This window comes from Bos taurus, chromosome 2 (assembly GCF_002263795.3).
Source record: "Bos taurus isolate L1 Dominette 01449 registration number 42190680 breed Hereford chromosome 2, ARS-UCD2.0, whole genome shotgun sequence".
NCBI classification, from domain to species: domain Eukaryota; kingdom Metazoa; phylum Chordata; class Mammalia; order Artiodactyla; family Bovidae; genus Bos; species Bos taurus.
In genome coordinates this window covers 13,558,607-13,573,699 of record NC_037329.1, presented here as the reverse complement: position 1 = coordinate 13,573,699, position 15,093 = coordinate 13,558,607, and the positions used below count along the sequence as shown (strand labels likewise).

The window sequence follows — 15,093 nt, the reverse complement described above, 5'->3', positions numbered from 1 at the left end:
ATTTATACCCGCAGTCCATAAAAGACAATGAAAGCGGTGCCTCTTTCTCAGATGTATAGAACAGTCTTTTGGAAGAGTTTAAGTTTGAATGAAAAACACAGGGTTTCCATCAATTCGAGAAGATCATAGCTACTTGGAGAAGGGAGTGTGTGCCTTGGGGTGCGGGCAGGGGGACTGTAATTAAAGACAAGGGCCAGACAGATACATGGGTAAGTTGGAATAAACATAATTTGGAAGCTTCCAAACCAGAAAAAAAAAAAGAAAGCTGTGCCTCTTTCAAATTCACACACACTGAAACTTCTCTTTAAAAAACACGGTTGCTAAATTGTTTTCAATTTAGTAAATAACTACTTCCAAATTTCCCAAGTTTACTGCAGAGTTTGCAGTATTTCAAAGGATAAAATTTTATTAAAAAAAAAAAAGTATGTGCCTGGATGCTCACTATATCACCCAAGTCAGTAATTATGTGTGTTTATTCTCCATATGCATAACATCTCTGTTTATATACACAGAAAAAAGACTGAAAAGAAACTTAACAGAATACAATAGTGACTTTCTCTAGTAAGTCTGTAAGATTTGGGGTGATTTTTGTTTTCTTCTAATTTTCTGAATCTTCCAAATTTTCTACCATAAGAAAACAAAGCAAATTTTTAAGCCTTAAAAGAACTCATACTGCTAACTGTACTCGGCATCAGCATTTAGAAATTAAAAAACTGTGAATAATACAATGTAAACAATGAGCATTTTACAATAAACTTCACTGACAGGCTAATACTAATTAGAAGAAAAAGTGCAACAGCATTGCTTGATTTAAAAAAAAAAAAATTTTACTCTTTTCATTCAAAAAAGAAAGTACAGAACCATACAGTGTCAGACTGTGCGGGATTAAGCATTGTGCTGGGGGCACTGATGAGACTCAGCAACTGGGCATTTCTCCACTGGTCAGCTGAAAGGTTCCTTCGAGGATACACCATCTGAAGAGAAATTAGTGCATCTGAAAGAGACTAATTAAAACAGAAAAACAGAAAGTTGAAGAATGAGTTGGTTTTTTTACTTTCCATTTAATTTCCAGCTACAAGTGCTGTGTGTTTCTAACTGTACCATCATAAAAAGAGCCTCATTATAAGTATGCCCCATGTGACACTTGAGGTGGGTTCCAGTTATGCTCTAGATTTTTGGTTTTAATTTCATGAAAGTTACATAGATTCTGCATTCCTCAGCTAAAGCTTAGCTCAGCAAATCACGTTACTTTCTTAAAGGTGAAAATGTAGGGCAATCGTGTGATCTTTACTTTAAAAATGACACAGAGTCTAGCGTCACCCTTTTGTGTATCACTTTCTACTCCAATAGTGCTCACTGCAAGAAAAAGTGGTACTTAAGGTTATATGACTAAGTGTTAACAGAGCTCCACATGTTTCATATTTCTTCAAAGAATGCCTTCTAAAAATGATCCACTGTACTTTATCTCAATAAATTATTTCTATTTGCCATTTAGTCTATTAATGATTTCATCTCATTTGCTTCTTGCTTGCTTTTAACTCTTTTGCTAGTCACTCCTGGTTCCTAAAAATTCTGTACAGAGTGGTCCTTTAATCTGGCTATGCATAAATTGCCAGGAGAGTTTGTTCAGAAAAAGAAAATCCAGGGCTCTGCCTGAGCCAGAACGTCTGGGAGTAAAACCTAGGAACTGTTTTTATCACTGCACCAAGTGATTTTGAATAATTTTTAAAATTAATTTGAACAAATCCTAGTAAATATATGGTGGTCTTTCTTGGGCTTCCCTGGTAGCTCAGTTGGTAAAGAATCCGCCTGCAATGCAGGAGACCTGGGTTCAATTCCTGGGTTGGGAAGATGCCCTGGAGAAGGGATAGGCTACTCACTCCAGTATTCTAGCCTGGAGAATTCCATGGACCAAGGAGCCTGAAAGGCTACAGTCCATGGGGTCGCAAAGAGTCAGACACAACTGAGTGACTTTCTATTAACATCAAAGCCCTGAGATATCATAGAATATTGGAAAAATCAAGATTAGGAAAATACTGATCTAATCCAAATAGACAATTCTCCTCAAGTAATTATTAACAGTCTAGTATGTGCTAATGGCTATGGAGAACTTAGAGATATATGAGGTGAAAGTGAAAGTGTTGCTCAGTTGTGCCTGACGCTTTGTGATCCTGTGGACTGTAGCCCACCAGGCTCCTCGGTCCATGGAATTCTCTTGGCAAGAATAATGGAGAGGGTATCCATTCCCTTCTCCAGGAGATATTCCAGATCCAGGGATTGAACCTGGGTCTCCTGCATTGCATGCAGATTCTTTACCATCTGAGCCACCAGGGAAGCCCTAAATAAAGATATAACAGCCTTTAAAATAAATGTTTATCATTTAACTGGGAAAAGAGCCAAATTTGAAGTGGGTAACTAAAAGCAAAGCTATATCTGATTGGCAGAAAGTTAGAAACAGATCCAGAGAAAAAACAAGAGATGAGTAGCTGAGGTAAAAGCACTAACAAAATCAAAGAGACAGGTAGTGATGATCTGTTTAGCACTTTGAAAAGTGCTAACACCCTGACACTTCCATCTACAATGCTGATTTTTACTTCAAAATTGGTATCATCTACTAGACTCTTCCAAGCTAATGGTACAACTAACTCTAAAACATTAAATCTACATAAATTTGTGGGTATAATATAGCTCTGCAGAGAAATTAAACTGGAAATGCATCTTTAGAATTTTCATGGGAGTAAGAAAACTGAAGGAAAATTCTTGCTGCTAACTGTATGTCAAAAAAATAAAGCACAGATTCATATAAAACACTGTATTATTAAAACCTAACTCCCATCATTCAAAGGGAACAATGAACCAAGATTCTAATACCCCAGCCCTCGTTTTGCCACAACTGCTGCCAAATGGCTTACTTCATCACACCACTTCCAGTCCTCAATTTCCTTATCTTTATGAGGATACCTATAAACTTCCTTGACATGCTAAGGAACTAGCCCTCCCTCAGAGAAGCCATTATAATGGCATGACCCTAAACCAAAATTATTTCATTAAGAACTATTTTTTAATATATCATAAAAGACAGACATTTCAAATTATCACAAACTCCTGCAATTTTTTCTCATTACGAGGCTATATTCTAATAACATAACTAAGATTTATCAAATACTATGTGTGGAAACACTTTGCACAAAATAACTCATTTAGTACTCATAACAGCATATAGAGTAGGACTACTATTACTGCATTTTTATAGATAAGAAAACTGAGATACAGTGAAGTTGGTTAAGTAATCTGCCCAATAATACACAGTAACTGTCAGAGTTGGGATTAGAACGAAGCAGTCTGATATGAGTCTAGTAGACATTCTCAGGTACTAAACTTCACTAACTCTATATCCTATAGAGAACCTAAAAACTACAATGGATCAATATATTCCAGACTTTCCATTCATGATTCTGGATATAATTAAGGAGTTCTCTGGTTCACAATTAGATAAAACCATACATAACTATAAATCATATCTCACTAAGATTTTCTTTCTTAGAAGCAGTTTATCACTCTATCCACCCTAAAGCTCTCATATGCCTATTGAAGCACACCTAAAACCCAGCTCTTACCTTGCTATGGGGCACAAATTCTTCCATCATTTTCTTTAAAGGGTTTTCATAATCCACAATCATCTGACCAAGGCGTGGGTATTCTCGGTCACTTAAAACAGACACATAAATATCACTGAATTGTAAGCCATCAAATTGAGAACTTCACACAGATTTCTTTAATGCAGGTATACCTTGCCCCATGGGTCATCTCATGAGCATAGTTGTATAATCCAATGATTGCCTTCCTTTCTTCAATTCGAGACAGCAGTATCATTAGTGTTGTATATGTTATGATCAAATCTAAGTAGTTCTTTGTTAAATCAAAGTTTACAGTCTAAGAGAAAAAAACATTAAATTCAACTTTTTATTTCACAAACTTTTAAGCACACACAAAAGAATCTTCATGGCAGCTACTGGAAGCTAATAATTTTCTGTAGTTATTTATTTTATCCCCATTTCTGAAATTCTACCTAATTCCTTTCACCAAAAACATGTCTAAAATTTGGGAGTTACAGATAATAGTTTTGTGCTTGTAACACAATTTTACAGATGAAAAAGAGTTGGTGATCACCCTATTCAAACTGCTAACAATTTAAAAGAATAGCCAAAACCAGAATAATAAGCATGGAAGCAATTCTCACTAAGTAAGAAAAAAGGAGTATTAAGTTAATGAATAGGTTCACCATTAACTCAGTGATGTTTTTCACTGATTTCTTATATCTAGAAACTGTCTTATTAAGAAAGATTTTATCAAGTATGCCTTTTATGGAGAAAAAATTATTTGTGTAACCTTTTAAAATTGAGCCTATTAAAATAAAATACTAAAATTAACAACTATTTCCCAATATGTACAAGATTTATATTCAATGACAATCAAATAAGTAAAAAGAGAGATACAGTATAACTCCTTACCTTAAAAAATAAAGCCAAATTCAATGCTGAAATTTTATATACTAATTATATAAATTATCTCTAAAGAAAAGCATTTGATCCCCTTAGTTCTACTACTATAAGCAGAGAGAAGAATTAGAAATTTTTCTGAAAATTATACGTACAATGTCAAAGAAGACTTGGCAAACATCAATAGTATTCAGCAATTCACAAACATGGTCCTGAAAACAAAAGTTTATTTTAATCTTTTACTTATATGACTACTACTAAATTCAGAAAAAACATACTTTATTATCCACAAGTGACAGAACATTTTATACAATTAACAAATACCAATTTATCTCTGAAATATTAAACTGTATGTATTAAAATACGTACCTTAAATTCCATAACATCTACAAATGTGAAGTAATATAATGCCAGATTTTTCAGAATCTCTGATTTTTCTTTCTGCAGTTGTGCAAGCTGTTGCTGTGAAAACAAAATTAGAATGCACTGTTTACTGTGAACAAAATTATTACGTTTAATACAAACTATCTTCTTTTATGATTGCTATATGAAAGCACAAGCTTTTAGAAGAATATTTCTAGATGATTAAGGCTCTTTTAAAAAACCAAAATACTTGAAACAGCAACTTCTAAATAGTGGCCAGCAACTGACAGTGTGAGGCTATAAAACGAATCAAAGCGGATTAGTACCAAACTGCACTACTATTAAGAAAAACTGGAAAGTGTTAGGAAAAAAATAACTATCAAATGAACTCTTAAAAAAAAACTGAAAGCAACTCATAAGCGTGATCACATTACTAAAAGTGGGAGAAAAGAAGGTGAAAAATATTATAACTTACACTACAAAAAACAATATGCTTTATAAATTCGGAACTTACCAAAAAGAACATCCAGGCAAAGCCACGTTACGCATGCAAAATAAAATGTAGATACAAACATAAAATACAGTAACGGTTCCCTGACCAGATCCACAAAACACAATAATACATTAAAGAAAAGCAAAAATCACAACAACAAAAAAGAAATGACAAAGAAGCAAAACTAGAGTTAAGACGCATAAACATATGAAGAGGGAAATGTGAATACAAAAGACAAACATTATTTCAATCAACTGTATTATTAAATTTACAAAAGTCCTAAGTTTTCTTTTAAAACAACTATTAATATAACTTCTGATAGAATCCAGCCATACTGGACATGTATGCAGTAAACCGTAAGTCTGCCAAACTTCAACACAATCATCTAGAACTATCTGATATTCTGAATGTAGTCTACAGAATAGAAATGTCCACATCATGTAGAAACTTGTTAGAAGAGGAGGATCTCAGCCTCACCGCAAATCAGAATCTGCCATTTAACAATATACCCAGGTGATCTGAATGCATGTTAAATATAATTTACCTAGGACATGAAAAAACCAGAAAATATGAGAAAATGGCTCAAAATATCAAACTGGCTATCAAAGGCCATCCAGTTTTAAGACCCTCCTGCAGTTCTTACTGACACCTAACACAGGAGAGTTGGGGGTAGGGGTGCCTCTACACATTATGATAAGTCAGAAAATTCTTAACAGTAAGCATAACATCAAAGGATTAAAAATACACCTATTAAAAGGCTATTTACAGTAGCAAGCACAGCGTTCTGGTAGACTCTACTACTATACAGTACCCTAAATACTGCAGTCCCTGCTGCTGCTGCTGCTGCTGCTGCTAAGTCGCTGCAGTCGTGTCCGACTCTGTGAGGACATTTTTAAAAAAGTATAAACAAAGTTTATACTTCGTTATACTCTACTTCCCCTTAAAACCAGGCAAACTGAGGTATATACTTACAGTGATGTGTGTAACTGTTCTAGCTTTAGCTGTGTTACTAGTTGATTTTATTTTGAACAATATATCTGTTTCAAAACAATTCTATATTTACATGCACACTTTTGGAGACGGCAATGGCACCCTACTCCAGTACTCTTGCCTGGAAAATCCCATGGACGGAGGAGCCTGGTAGGCTGCAGACCATGGGGTCTCGAAGAGTCGGACACGACTGAGCGACTTCACTTTCACTTTTCCCTTTCATGCATTGGAGAAGGAAATGGCAACCCACTCCAGTGTTCTTGCCTGGAGAATCCCAGGGACTGGGGAGCCTGGTGGGCCGCCGTCTATGGGGTCCCACAGAGTCGGACATGACTGAAGCGACTTAGCACCAGTGGCAGCATGCACACTTTTAATCATTACCACTCACAACATCAAGCAGATACTTATTTTAAAATGATTCTATTCCCTCAGATGATACTACCTTTACCTTGTTCAACAACATTTAACATTTATAATTGATATCAATCCTTTTCCCTGCTTTTCAGTACTTTAAATTTTAATTTTGAAATGTAACAGGTGAAAGTAAACTCCTAACAGGATAAAAAGCAAAAATACAACTTGGTTGCTGCTGGGTTTATATTTATAGTGCCTCCTTTCAATTTTGGTGTCTAGTTTGAACAAAAAATGACAGATTACCATCTTATTATGGGCCCTAATGATCTTTTATACAAATTCTCATTTCGCATATTAAGAAGCTAATGCCCACAGAACTTAAAAGAGTCTTCCCCAAAGTTTTATACCTAGTTAACATGAATGGGCCAGGATTAAAATTTCACATCCATACTCCTAATAAAGTGTTCTTCCTACCATTTCACACGGAGGTGGGGGGATTTCATCCCCACTCCCATCTTCTTTTTTAACAGTAAAATCTCATCATGGTCTCAATTTCTCATTACAATGTATTTCCCCAAAATTGTATATAACTACCCTCTACTGTATATTGTCACCCTGTTTATTTAACTTATATGCAGAGTACATCATGTGAAATGCCAGGCTGGATGAATCACAAGCTGGAATCAAGATTATGGGGGAAATACCAACCTCAGAAATGCAGATACTTACTCTAATGGCAGAAAGAGAAGAACTAAAGAGCCTCTTGATGAGGGAGAAAGAGGAGAGTGAAAAAGCTGGCTTAAAACTCAACATTCAAAAAGCTAAGATCACGGCACTCAGTGCCATCATTTCATGGCAAATAGAAGGGGAAAAAGTAGAAACAGTGACAGAATTTCTCTCCTTGCACTCCAAAATCAATGCAGATGGTGACTGCAGCCATGAAATTAAAAGATGCTTGCTTCTCAGAAGGAAAGCTATGACAAACTTAGGCAGAATATTAAAAAGCAAAGACATCACATTGCTGACAAAGGTCCATACAGTCAAAGCTATGGTTTTTCTAGTAGTCTGACAATGGTCCGTATAGTCAAAGCTATGGTCCAATGTCTGTATGGACATGAGAGGTGGACCATTAACGAAGGCTGAGTGCCGAAGAACTGATGTTTTCCAATTGTGGTGCTGGAGAAGACTCTTGAGAGTCCTTGGACTCCAAGGAGATCAAACCAGTCCATCCTAAGGGAAACCAACCCTGAATATTCATTGGAAGGACTGATGCTGAAGTTGAAGCTCCAATACTTTGGCCATCTGATGTGATGAGCCAACTCATTGGAAAAGACCCTGACACTGGGAAAGACTGAGGGAAGGAGAAGAAGGGGGCGACAGAGGATGAGATGGTTGGATGGCATCACTGATTCAATGGATGAGTCTGAGCAAACTCAGAGATTCTGAAGGACAAGGAAGCCTGGGATGCTGCAGTTGATGGGTAGCAAAGAGTTGGACATGACTTAGGGACTGAACAACATCAACAAAGCCTCTACACTGGTTAAAACAAATTTACTGAACTAATTATATATGAATTCAAAATAATTATTCAAGTTTTTAAAGCTCTACATACCTTTGTCTAAATATACCTTCCAATCTAAATTTCCCCTACATCTATTCACAGACTATACTAAGTAGCTAAAACAAACTATCCACTATTGTATATAAACATCTCACATTTTCTCTACTGTTTCCTCTATGGATATGTCCAAATTCCTCTACTTATACATGTCCAAATCTCACTACTCCTAAATTACTCAATTCAAATGTTAACCCCATTTTCAAGAAACCATCCCTGACTGAACTGCTTCCCTTGATGCAAATAACACCTCCCTCTTCTAAATGTGTACAGTTTCTAATAATTATCACTTTCTACCTTGTATCATAGTTCTCTCCAGCACTGTGAGGCAGTGTGCCAAACTCCACAGCCTGTATCATACAGCTGTGCACAAAAATATCCAATATAAAATCTATCAAATGAGTGATTAGAACAAACTGAAAAGACCATTATTTGCTGTATAACTCAGGGAACTCAAAGCAGGCCTCTGTATCAACCTACAAGGGTGGGATGCAGAGGGAGATAGAAGTGAGGGTCAAGAGGGAGGGGACATATGTATACCCATGGCTGATTCATGTTGCTGTTTGACAGAAACCAACACAATTCTATAAAGTAATTATCCTTCAATTAAAAAAATAAATTAAAAATTAAAAAGAAAAAGACCTTTATATGGCAGTGTCAGATAACATTTTAGTAAGTTAACACCAGCCAGCCCACCTCTTATTGTGAAATCATGGCTAAATAACTTAACCTCTCACAGTCTAATACCCTCAATATTAAAATGGGAGCTGATGTGGGCAGTTTAGCCAAGACAATGTACAGGGCACCCAGAAGCTGCTCATTAATTCATAAGTGAATAACAGAAGACACTCACAAACCACTTCTTCAAAATGAGCAAAAAATAAAGCTATTTAAAATAATCTCAATACTACTCATAGTATCCTAAAAAGAGCTGATATTAACTGAGCATGCTCTCTTTCGCAGGTAGTTCCAAAAAGTGTGCAAGTATTTTACATGATCCTCTCAACATCTCTATAAAAAGTTACAATTATGTTCCCTATTTATCAAAAATAAATTCCATAAAGTTCTACGTGAAAAATCAACTATAACAACAAAGAATAAAAGTGTCTACAACTCTTGAGCTTCAACTGCAAAAAATATTCCATTTTCATTTTTAAAGTGAAAGAGAGCAGACACTACCAAAAAGTATTTAACTTCTAGGTTCAACATCCAGAACAAGTCCTCTACCTCCCATCTCATTATTTCATAGTAAATAAAAAGTAGGAAATGGTTTAAGAATATAATCAGTAATAGACCATAGAAAAGTACAATTTTGAGAAGGTAAGATTCTATTTGCTAACACTTTAAAAGCATATCATGGATACATGGGTTAAATATATTACCAAAATATCTGTACAGTGCTTTCATTAAAGTTTTTAACTGTGGACCATTATTCTTAAAATTCAAAGTAAAAACAAAATAAACAGGATAAACAGCCATGCAGATCACAAAATAAGATCATATCTCTTCAATGAAAAATACTGGTAATTAATCTTTGTACAATGAAAAAGCATTTTCTACACAAAATATAAGTATCTTAAAAACTGATAGAGGGACTCCCCTGGTGGCGCAGAATCTACCTGTCAATGCAAGTAGATCCCTGGTCTGCAGACTCCACATGCCACAGACCAACAAGGCCCATGCACGTAGAGCTGGTGCTCGCAACAAGAGAAGCCCTGAGAGAAGAGGCCTGTGCACCGCAACGAAGACCCAGTGCAACCACAAATAAATAATTTTTTAAACTGATTGAAATTTAGTATTTACTAACTTTTATTCTTTCAGAGAAAAGATACTAACAAATTACGATAAGGAACCAATGACAAAGAGAGCTAACTCACAGACTTTCAATATAAAGGAAAGTGACTCAAGTTCTTTATTCACCTATGTCAATTATTCTTTCATCATCTAAACTGCTTATGCATAATAAACAGCTTTTCTTGACCTAAAATATACTAAAGTATTTTATTCCTCTTAAAAAAACAACCAAGTACAGAAGTTTGGTTGTTCAATTTCTTAGTAGATATTCTAAACCAGGTTTTTTAAAATAAGAGTGCAGAGAGACTATTTGGTAAACCTCCTTTAAGGAACGGTCCTGCCACCACTCTGTAATCAACACTCATAGCACAGCAGCCTCCTGCCTGGTCTCTGTATTCTGTTCTTGCCTCTTCAGTCTTCTCCACATAGCAACAGGAGAGTGGACATTTCAAGGCAACACACTACCCTGAAGAGAGGATCCCAATGAAGGAGAAGGGGACGACAGAGGATGAGATGTTTGGATGGCATCACTGACTCAACGGACATTAGTTTGAGCAACTAATGGAGTCCGTGGGGTCGCAAAGAGCTGGACACGACATAGCAACTGAACAACAGCAATACAAGATATTAACAATGGGTAAAGAGTATAACGTGAATTCATTATACTATTTTTGTTCAAGTCTAATATTATTTCAAAATAAAGAGCTTTAAAAAAATTCTAATAGTCTCTCATCATACTTAAAATACAAAGTCCTTATCAATGTCTCAATAAAATCTAAATAGGACCCCTGCCAGTCTCCACAACTTCATCTCCCCTCACACTCCTCCAGATTCTCTCAGTAGCTGTCATACCAGTCCACATGCTGTGCTCATCAAATAAATTCACCAAGGCTGGCCCCACCCCACACCTTTGCACTTGCTCGTTACCATGTCTGGAATGCTCTTCACTTCTCATAGCTCAATCTTTCACTTCAGAGAAGCCATTGTGGAGCACTTATCTAAGATAATCTTCTCACTCACGTTACTCTCTTAATTCCTTATCCTGCTTTCTATTTCTTCCTACTACTTATCTCCAAATACAAGTACCTATTTATTCACTTTAGTTCTTTGTCGTCTCACATCCCAACTTGAATTGAAATTCCACAGAGGCAAGGTTTGTTTTATTTCATGCTGTTATCTCCAAGGTCTAGAGTATTAGAACGTAGCAGATATCCTTTAAATAAATAAATAAATGATCAAGTTTCTCCACAGAAAAATCACGAAATCAATTTTTACACTGCAGTGCTAACTATAAATGAATGCAATATCAGTATCAATTCACGTCTCATGAGTTCATGTATCCTAATACAGAGTGGTGATTTAATCCCCTGAATAAATCTCTGTTGGGTAAAATACTTCATTATGTCCTTACAGGATAAAAAATGAGAAACATCTAAAGAGAATTACATACTCATATCAAATATACATAAATCTCCTAAGAGTACATGAAAATCCAAATTAACACAAAGATTAGTCATTTCTTAAAAAGGTTCATGGGACCTTATCAAACTTTCCTTTTATCATATACAAATAATTCTACTGGCATTCACTATTTCAGAAATGCATTTTTCTGAGCAAAAGGTAGTAAGTAAATTCTAGGGAAAGTTTTCCTAACACACCTAATAAAAATGCATGATTGAGTGTTTAATATTTGTTACTAAACAATCTTCATAACTGCTTTTCAAGGTTCAATTTTTTTAAATTATGGTAAAACACAGCATGAAATATATCACTAAGGTCATATTTGATAAGTGTGTAGTTCATTTGCATCGTTGTGCAGCCATCACCCTCATCTACCTCCAGAATTTTTGTCATCTTCCCAATCAAGGCACATTCTTACCATTTTCCAAATATAGAAACAGACTAGAAAAGGGTAATACGTTAATATAGATAATCAAATTTCAAAGTTCAACATACCTCTTCAATACACTTCAAAATTCAAGTTGCCATACAATGACAAAAGGAGTATAGGAATAAGTAAAGCTAATGCTATTTTCTTCTCAGAAAATACTTCTATTTAATTGTAGTTTCATCAATCTCACAGATTGAACTTCTAAGAGCTCTAATTCAACCTGTTCATTTTATACATTAAAGCAACATTTTTCAAGTATATATTGGCATCTGTTCAATTCTGAAAAGCAGAGTTTTGTTTTTTAAACAACCGAAACACCAAAAAACTTAAAGGTTGTATCCATGCCTCTTTGCAATAGAACTTTCCTGTTCCTCTCATCATGAGTCTATTTTCCCACCCTTACCATCTCAGGGAGCCTTGAGACTTGCTTTGACGAATGGAAAACAAGGAAAATGATACTCTTATAACTTACAAAGCCTTATAGCTTCATATTTTGTTCTTTTTTAGGACACTGTCCTGAAGTGTCATGAGCAAGCTTGAAATATCGTATCCCACTGAAAGACAGGTTCAACATGCTGCTATCCCAACAGGCCCCATGCCTCAGCCACCCACCAGATGAATTCAGCTGTGACCTAAGACTGGTGAGACCTGCAGAGGAACTGCCTGACCAACCTCAGAATAAGAAATAAGTTGTTGCTGTTTTAAGTCTATTAAGATTTCAGGTGGTCTGTTATATAGCACTAGGTAGGAAAACAAGACTAATATAAAGTTTAATAAAAGAAATTAAAATAGTCTTTATTTCACTACCTGAGCACGATAACTTGCACCAGGAAAAATCTTGGAAATCTAAGATTTCTGGTTACAAGATGGTTGAAATAACGCAAACTGATGAAACTAATTTTAAGTATTAGAAAAGCACTAATTATATACCCCAGTATAGTGTGGTCAGTCAGGTCTAACATCTTTATAAAAGATATCACACTGTGTTAAGGACAATACAATTCACCTCAATTCAGTTCAGTTTCTCCGTCGTACCCGACTCTTTGCAACCCCATGAACCACAGCACCCCAGGCCTCCCTGTCCATCACCAACTCCTGGAATTTACCCAAACTCATGTCTATTGAGTCGGTGATGCCATCCAACCATCTCATCCTCTGTCGTCCCCTTCTCCTCCTGCCTTCAATCTTTTGCAACATCAGGGTCTTTTCAAATGAGTCAGTTCTTCACATTAGGTGGCCAAAGTATTGGAGTTTCAGCCTCAGCATCAGTCCTTCCAGTGAACAGCCAGGACTGATCTCCTTTAGGATGGACTGGTTGGATCTCCTTGCAGTCTAAGGGACTCTCAAGAGTCTTCACCCAGTTCAAAAGCATCAATTCTTCTGCGCTCAGCCCTCTTTATAGTCCAACTCTCACATCCATACATGGCCACTGGAAAAAAACACAGCCTTGACTAGACGGACCTTTGATGACAAGATAATGTCTCTGCTTTTGAATATGCTGTCTAGGTTGGTCATAACTTTCCTTCCAAGGAGTAACCGTCTTTTAATTTCATGGCTGCAATCACCATCTGCAGTGATTTTGGAGCCCAGAAAAATAAAGTCTGACACTGTTTCCACTGTTTCCCCATCTAACTGCCACGAAGTGATGGGACCAGATGCCATGATCTTCGTTTTCTGAATGTTGAGCTTTAAGCCAACTTTTTCACACTCCTCTTTCATGTTCATCAAGAGGCCCTTTAGTTCTTCTTCACTTTCTGCCATAATGGTGGTGTCATCTGCATATCTGAGGTTTTGATATTTCTCTCGGCAATCTTGATTCCAGCTTGTGCTTCATCCAGGCCAGCATGTCTCATGATGTACTCTGCACAGAAGTTAAATAAGCAGGGTGACAATATACAGCCTCAATGGATGTACTCCTTTTCCTATTTGGAACCAGTCTGTTGGTCCATGTCCAGTTCTAACTGTTGCTTCCTGACCTGCATACAGGTTTCTCAAGAGGCAGATCAGGTGGTCTGGTATTCCCGTTACTTTCAGAATTTTCCACAATTTATAGTGATCCACACAAAGGTTTTGGCATAGTCAATAAAGGAGAAATAGATATTTTTCTGGAACTCTCTTGCTTTTTCCATGATCCAGTGGATGTTGGCAATTTGATCTCTGGTTCCTCTGCCTTTTCTAAAACAAGCTCAAACATCTGGAAGTTCACGGTTCACGTATTGCTGAAGCTTGGCTTGGAAAATTTTGAGGATTACTTCACTAGCATGTGAGATGAGTGCAACTGTACGGTAGTTTGAGCATTCTTTGGCATTTCCTTTCTTTGGGACTGGAATGAAAACTGACCTTTTCCAGTCCTGTGGCCACTGCTGAGTTTTCCAAATTTGCTGGCATATTGAGTGTAGCACTTTCATAGCATCATCTTTTAGGATTTGAAATAGCTCAACTGGAATTCCATCACCTCCACTAGCTTTGTTCATAGTGATGCTTCCTAAGGCCCACTTGACTTCACATTCCAGGATGTCTGGCTCTAGCTGAGTGATCACACCATCATGATTATCTGGGTTGTGAAGATCTTTTTTGTATAGTTCTTTTGTGTATTCTTGCCACCTCTTCTTAATTCTTCTGCTTCTATTAGGTCTATACCATTTCTGTCCTTTATTGAGCCCATCTTTGCATGAAATGTTCCCTTGGTACCTCTAATTTTCTTGAAGAGATTTCTAGTCTTTCCTATTCTAAAGGCACCATTTTCCATTATGAATGAAAATGTAAATGAAGCTAATCCCTTTACACTCAATTTTAATAACAGTCTTTAAAAGTTTTTCAAATATGTGATTAGCTTGTTTTCATAACCTAGGTATAGAGAAATAAGTTAGGCTTTTCTTACTCGTTAGACGTCATAATTGTAACGGATAATTATACTGCACTTTTATGTCAAGACAGCCTCATGTGCTGTTGACATATGCAAGGCAGCATGACCACATTACAGAGTCCTCGCCAGCCATACTTTTCACCTTTTAAAGTTTTTATTTCTTTTCCTATCAATTATCATTTACTCCTGATGAAAGTACCTTCTAACATCAATGCTTTGGAAAAT

General features: G+C 36.3%; 1 protein-coding gene across 2 annotated transcripts in view; it reads right to left on the bottom strand.

Moving 5' to 3' along the window:
- NCKAP1 (NCK associated protein 1) overlaps positions 1-15,093 on the bottom strand; it is a 105,779-nt gene that overhangs the window by 63,069 nt on the left and 27,617 nt on the right. For both annotated transcript variants that reach the window (XM_024979807.2, XM_024979808.2), the window contains 5 exons: positions 4,869-4,961; positions 4,655-4,711; positions 3,791-3,933; positions 3,618-3,708; positions 867-1,004 (listed from right to left, as the gene is read on the bottom strand). In XM_024979807.2, the coding sequence (XP_024835575.1) occupies positions 867-1,004; positions 3,618-3,708; positions 3,791-3,933; positions 4,655-4,711; positions 4,869-4,961 (522 nt within the window). The remainder of the gene's footprint in view (positions 1-866; positions 1,005-3,617; positions 3,709-3,790; positions 3,934-4,654; positions 4,712-4,868; positions 4,962-15,093) is intronic.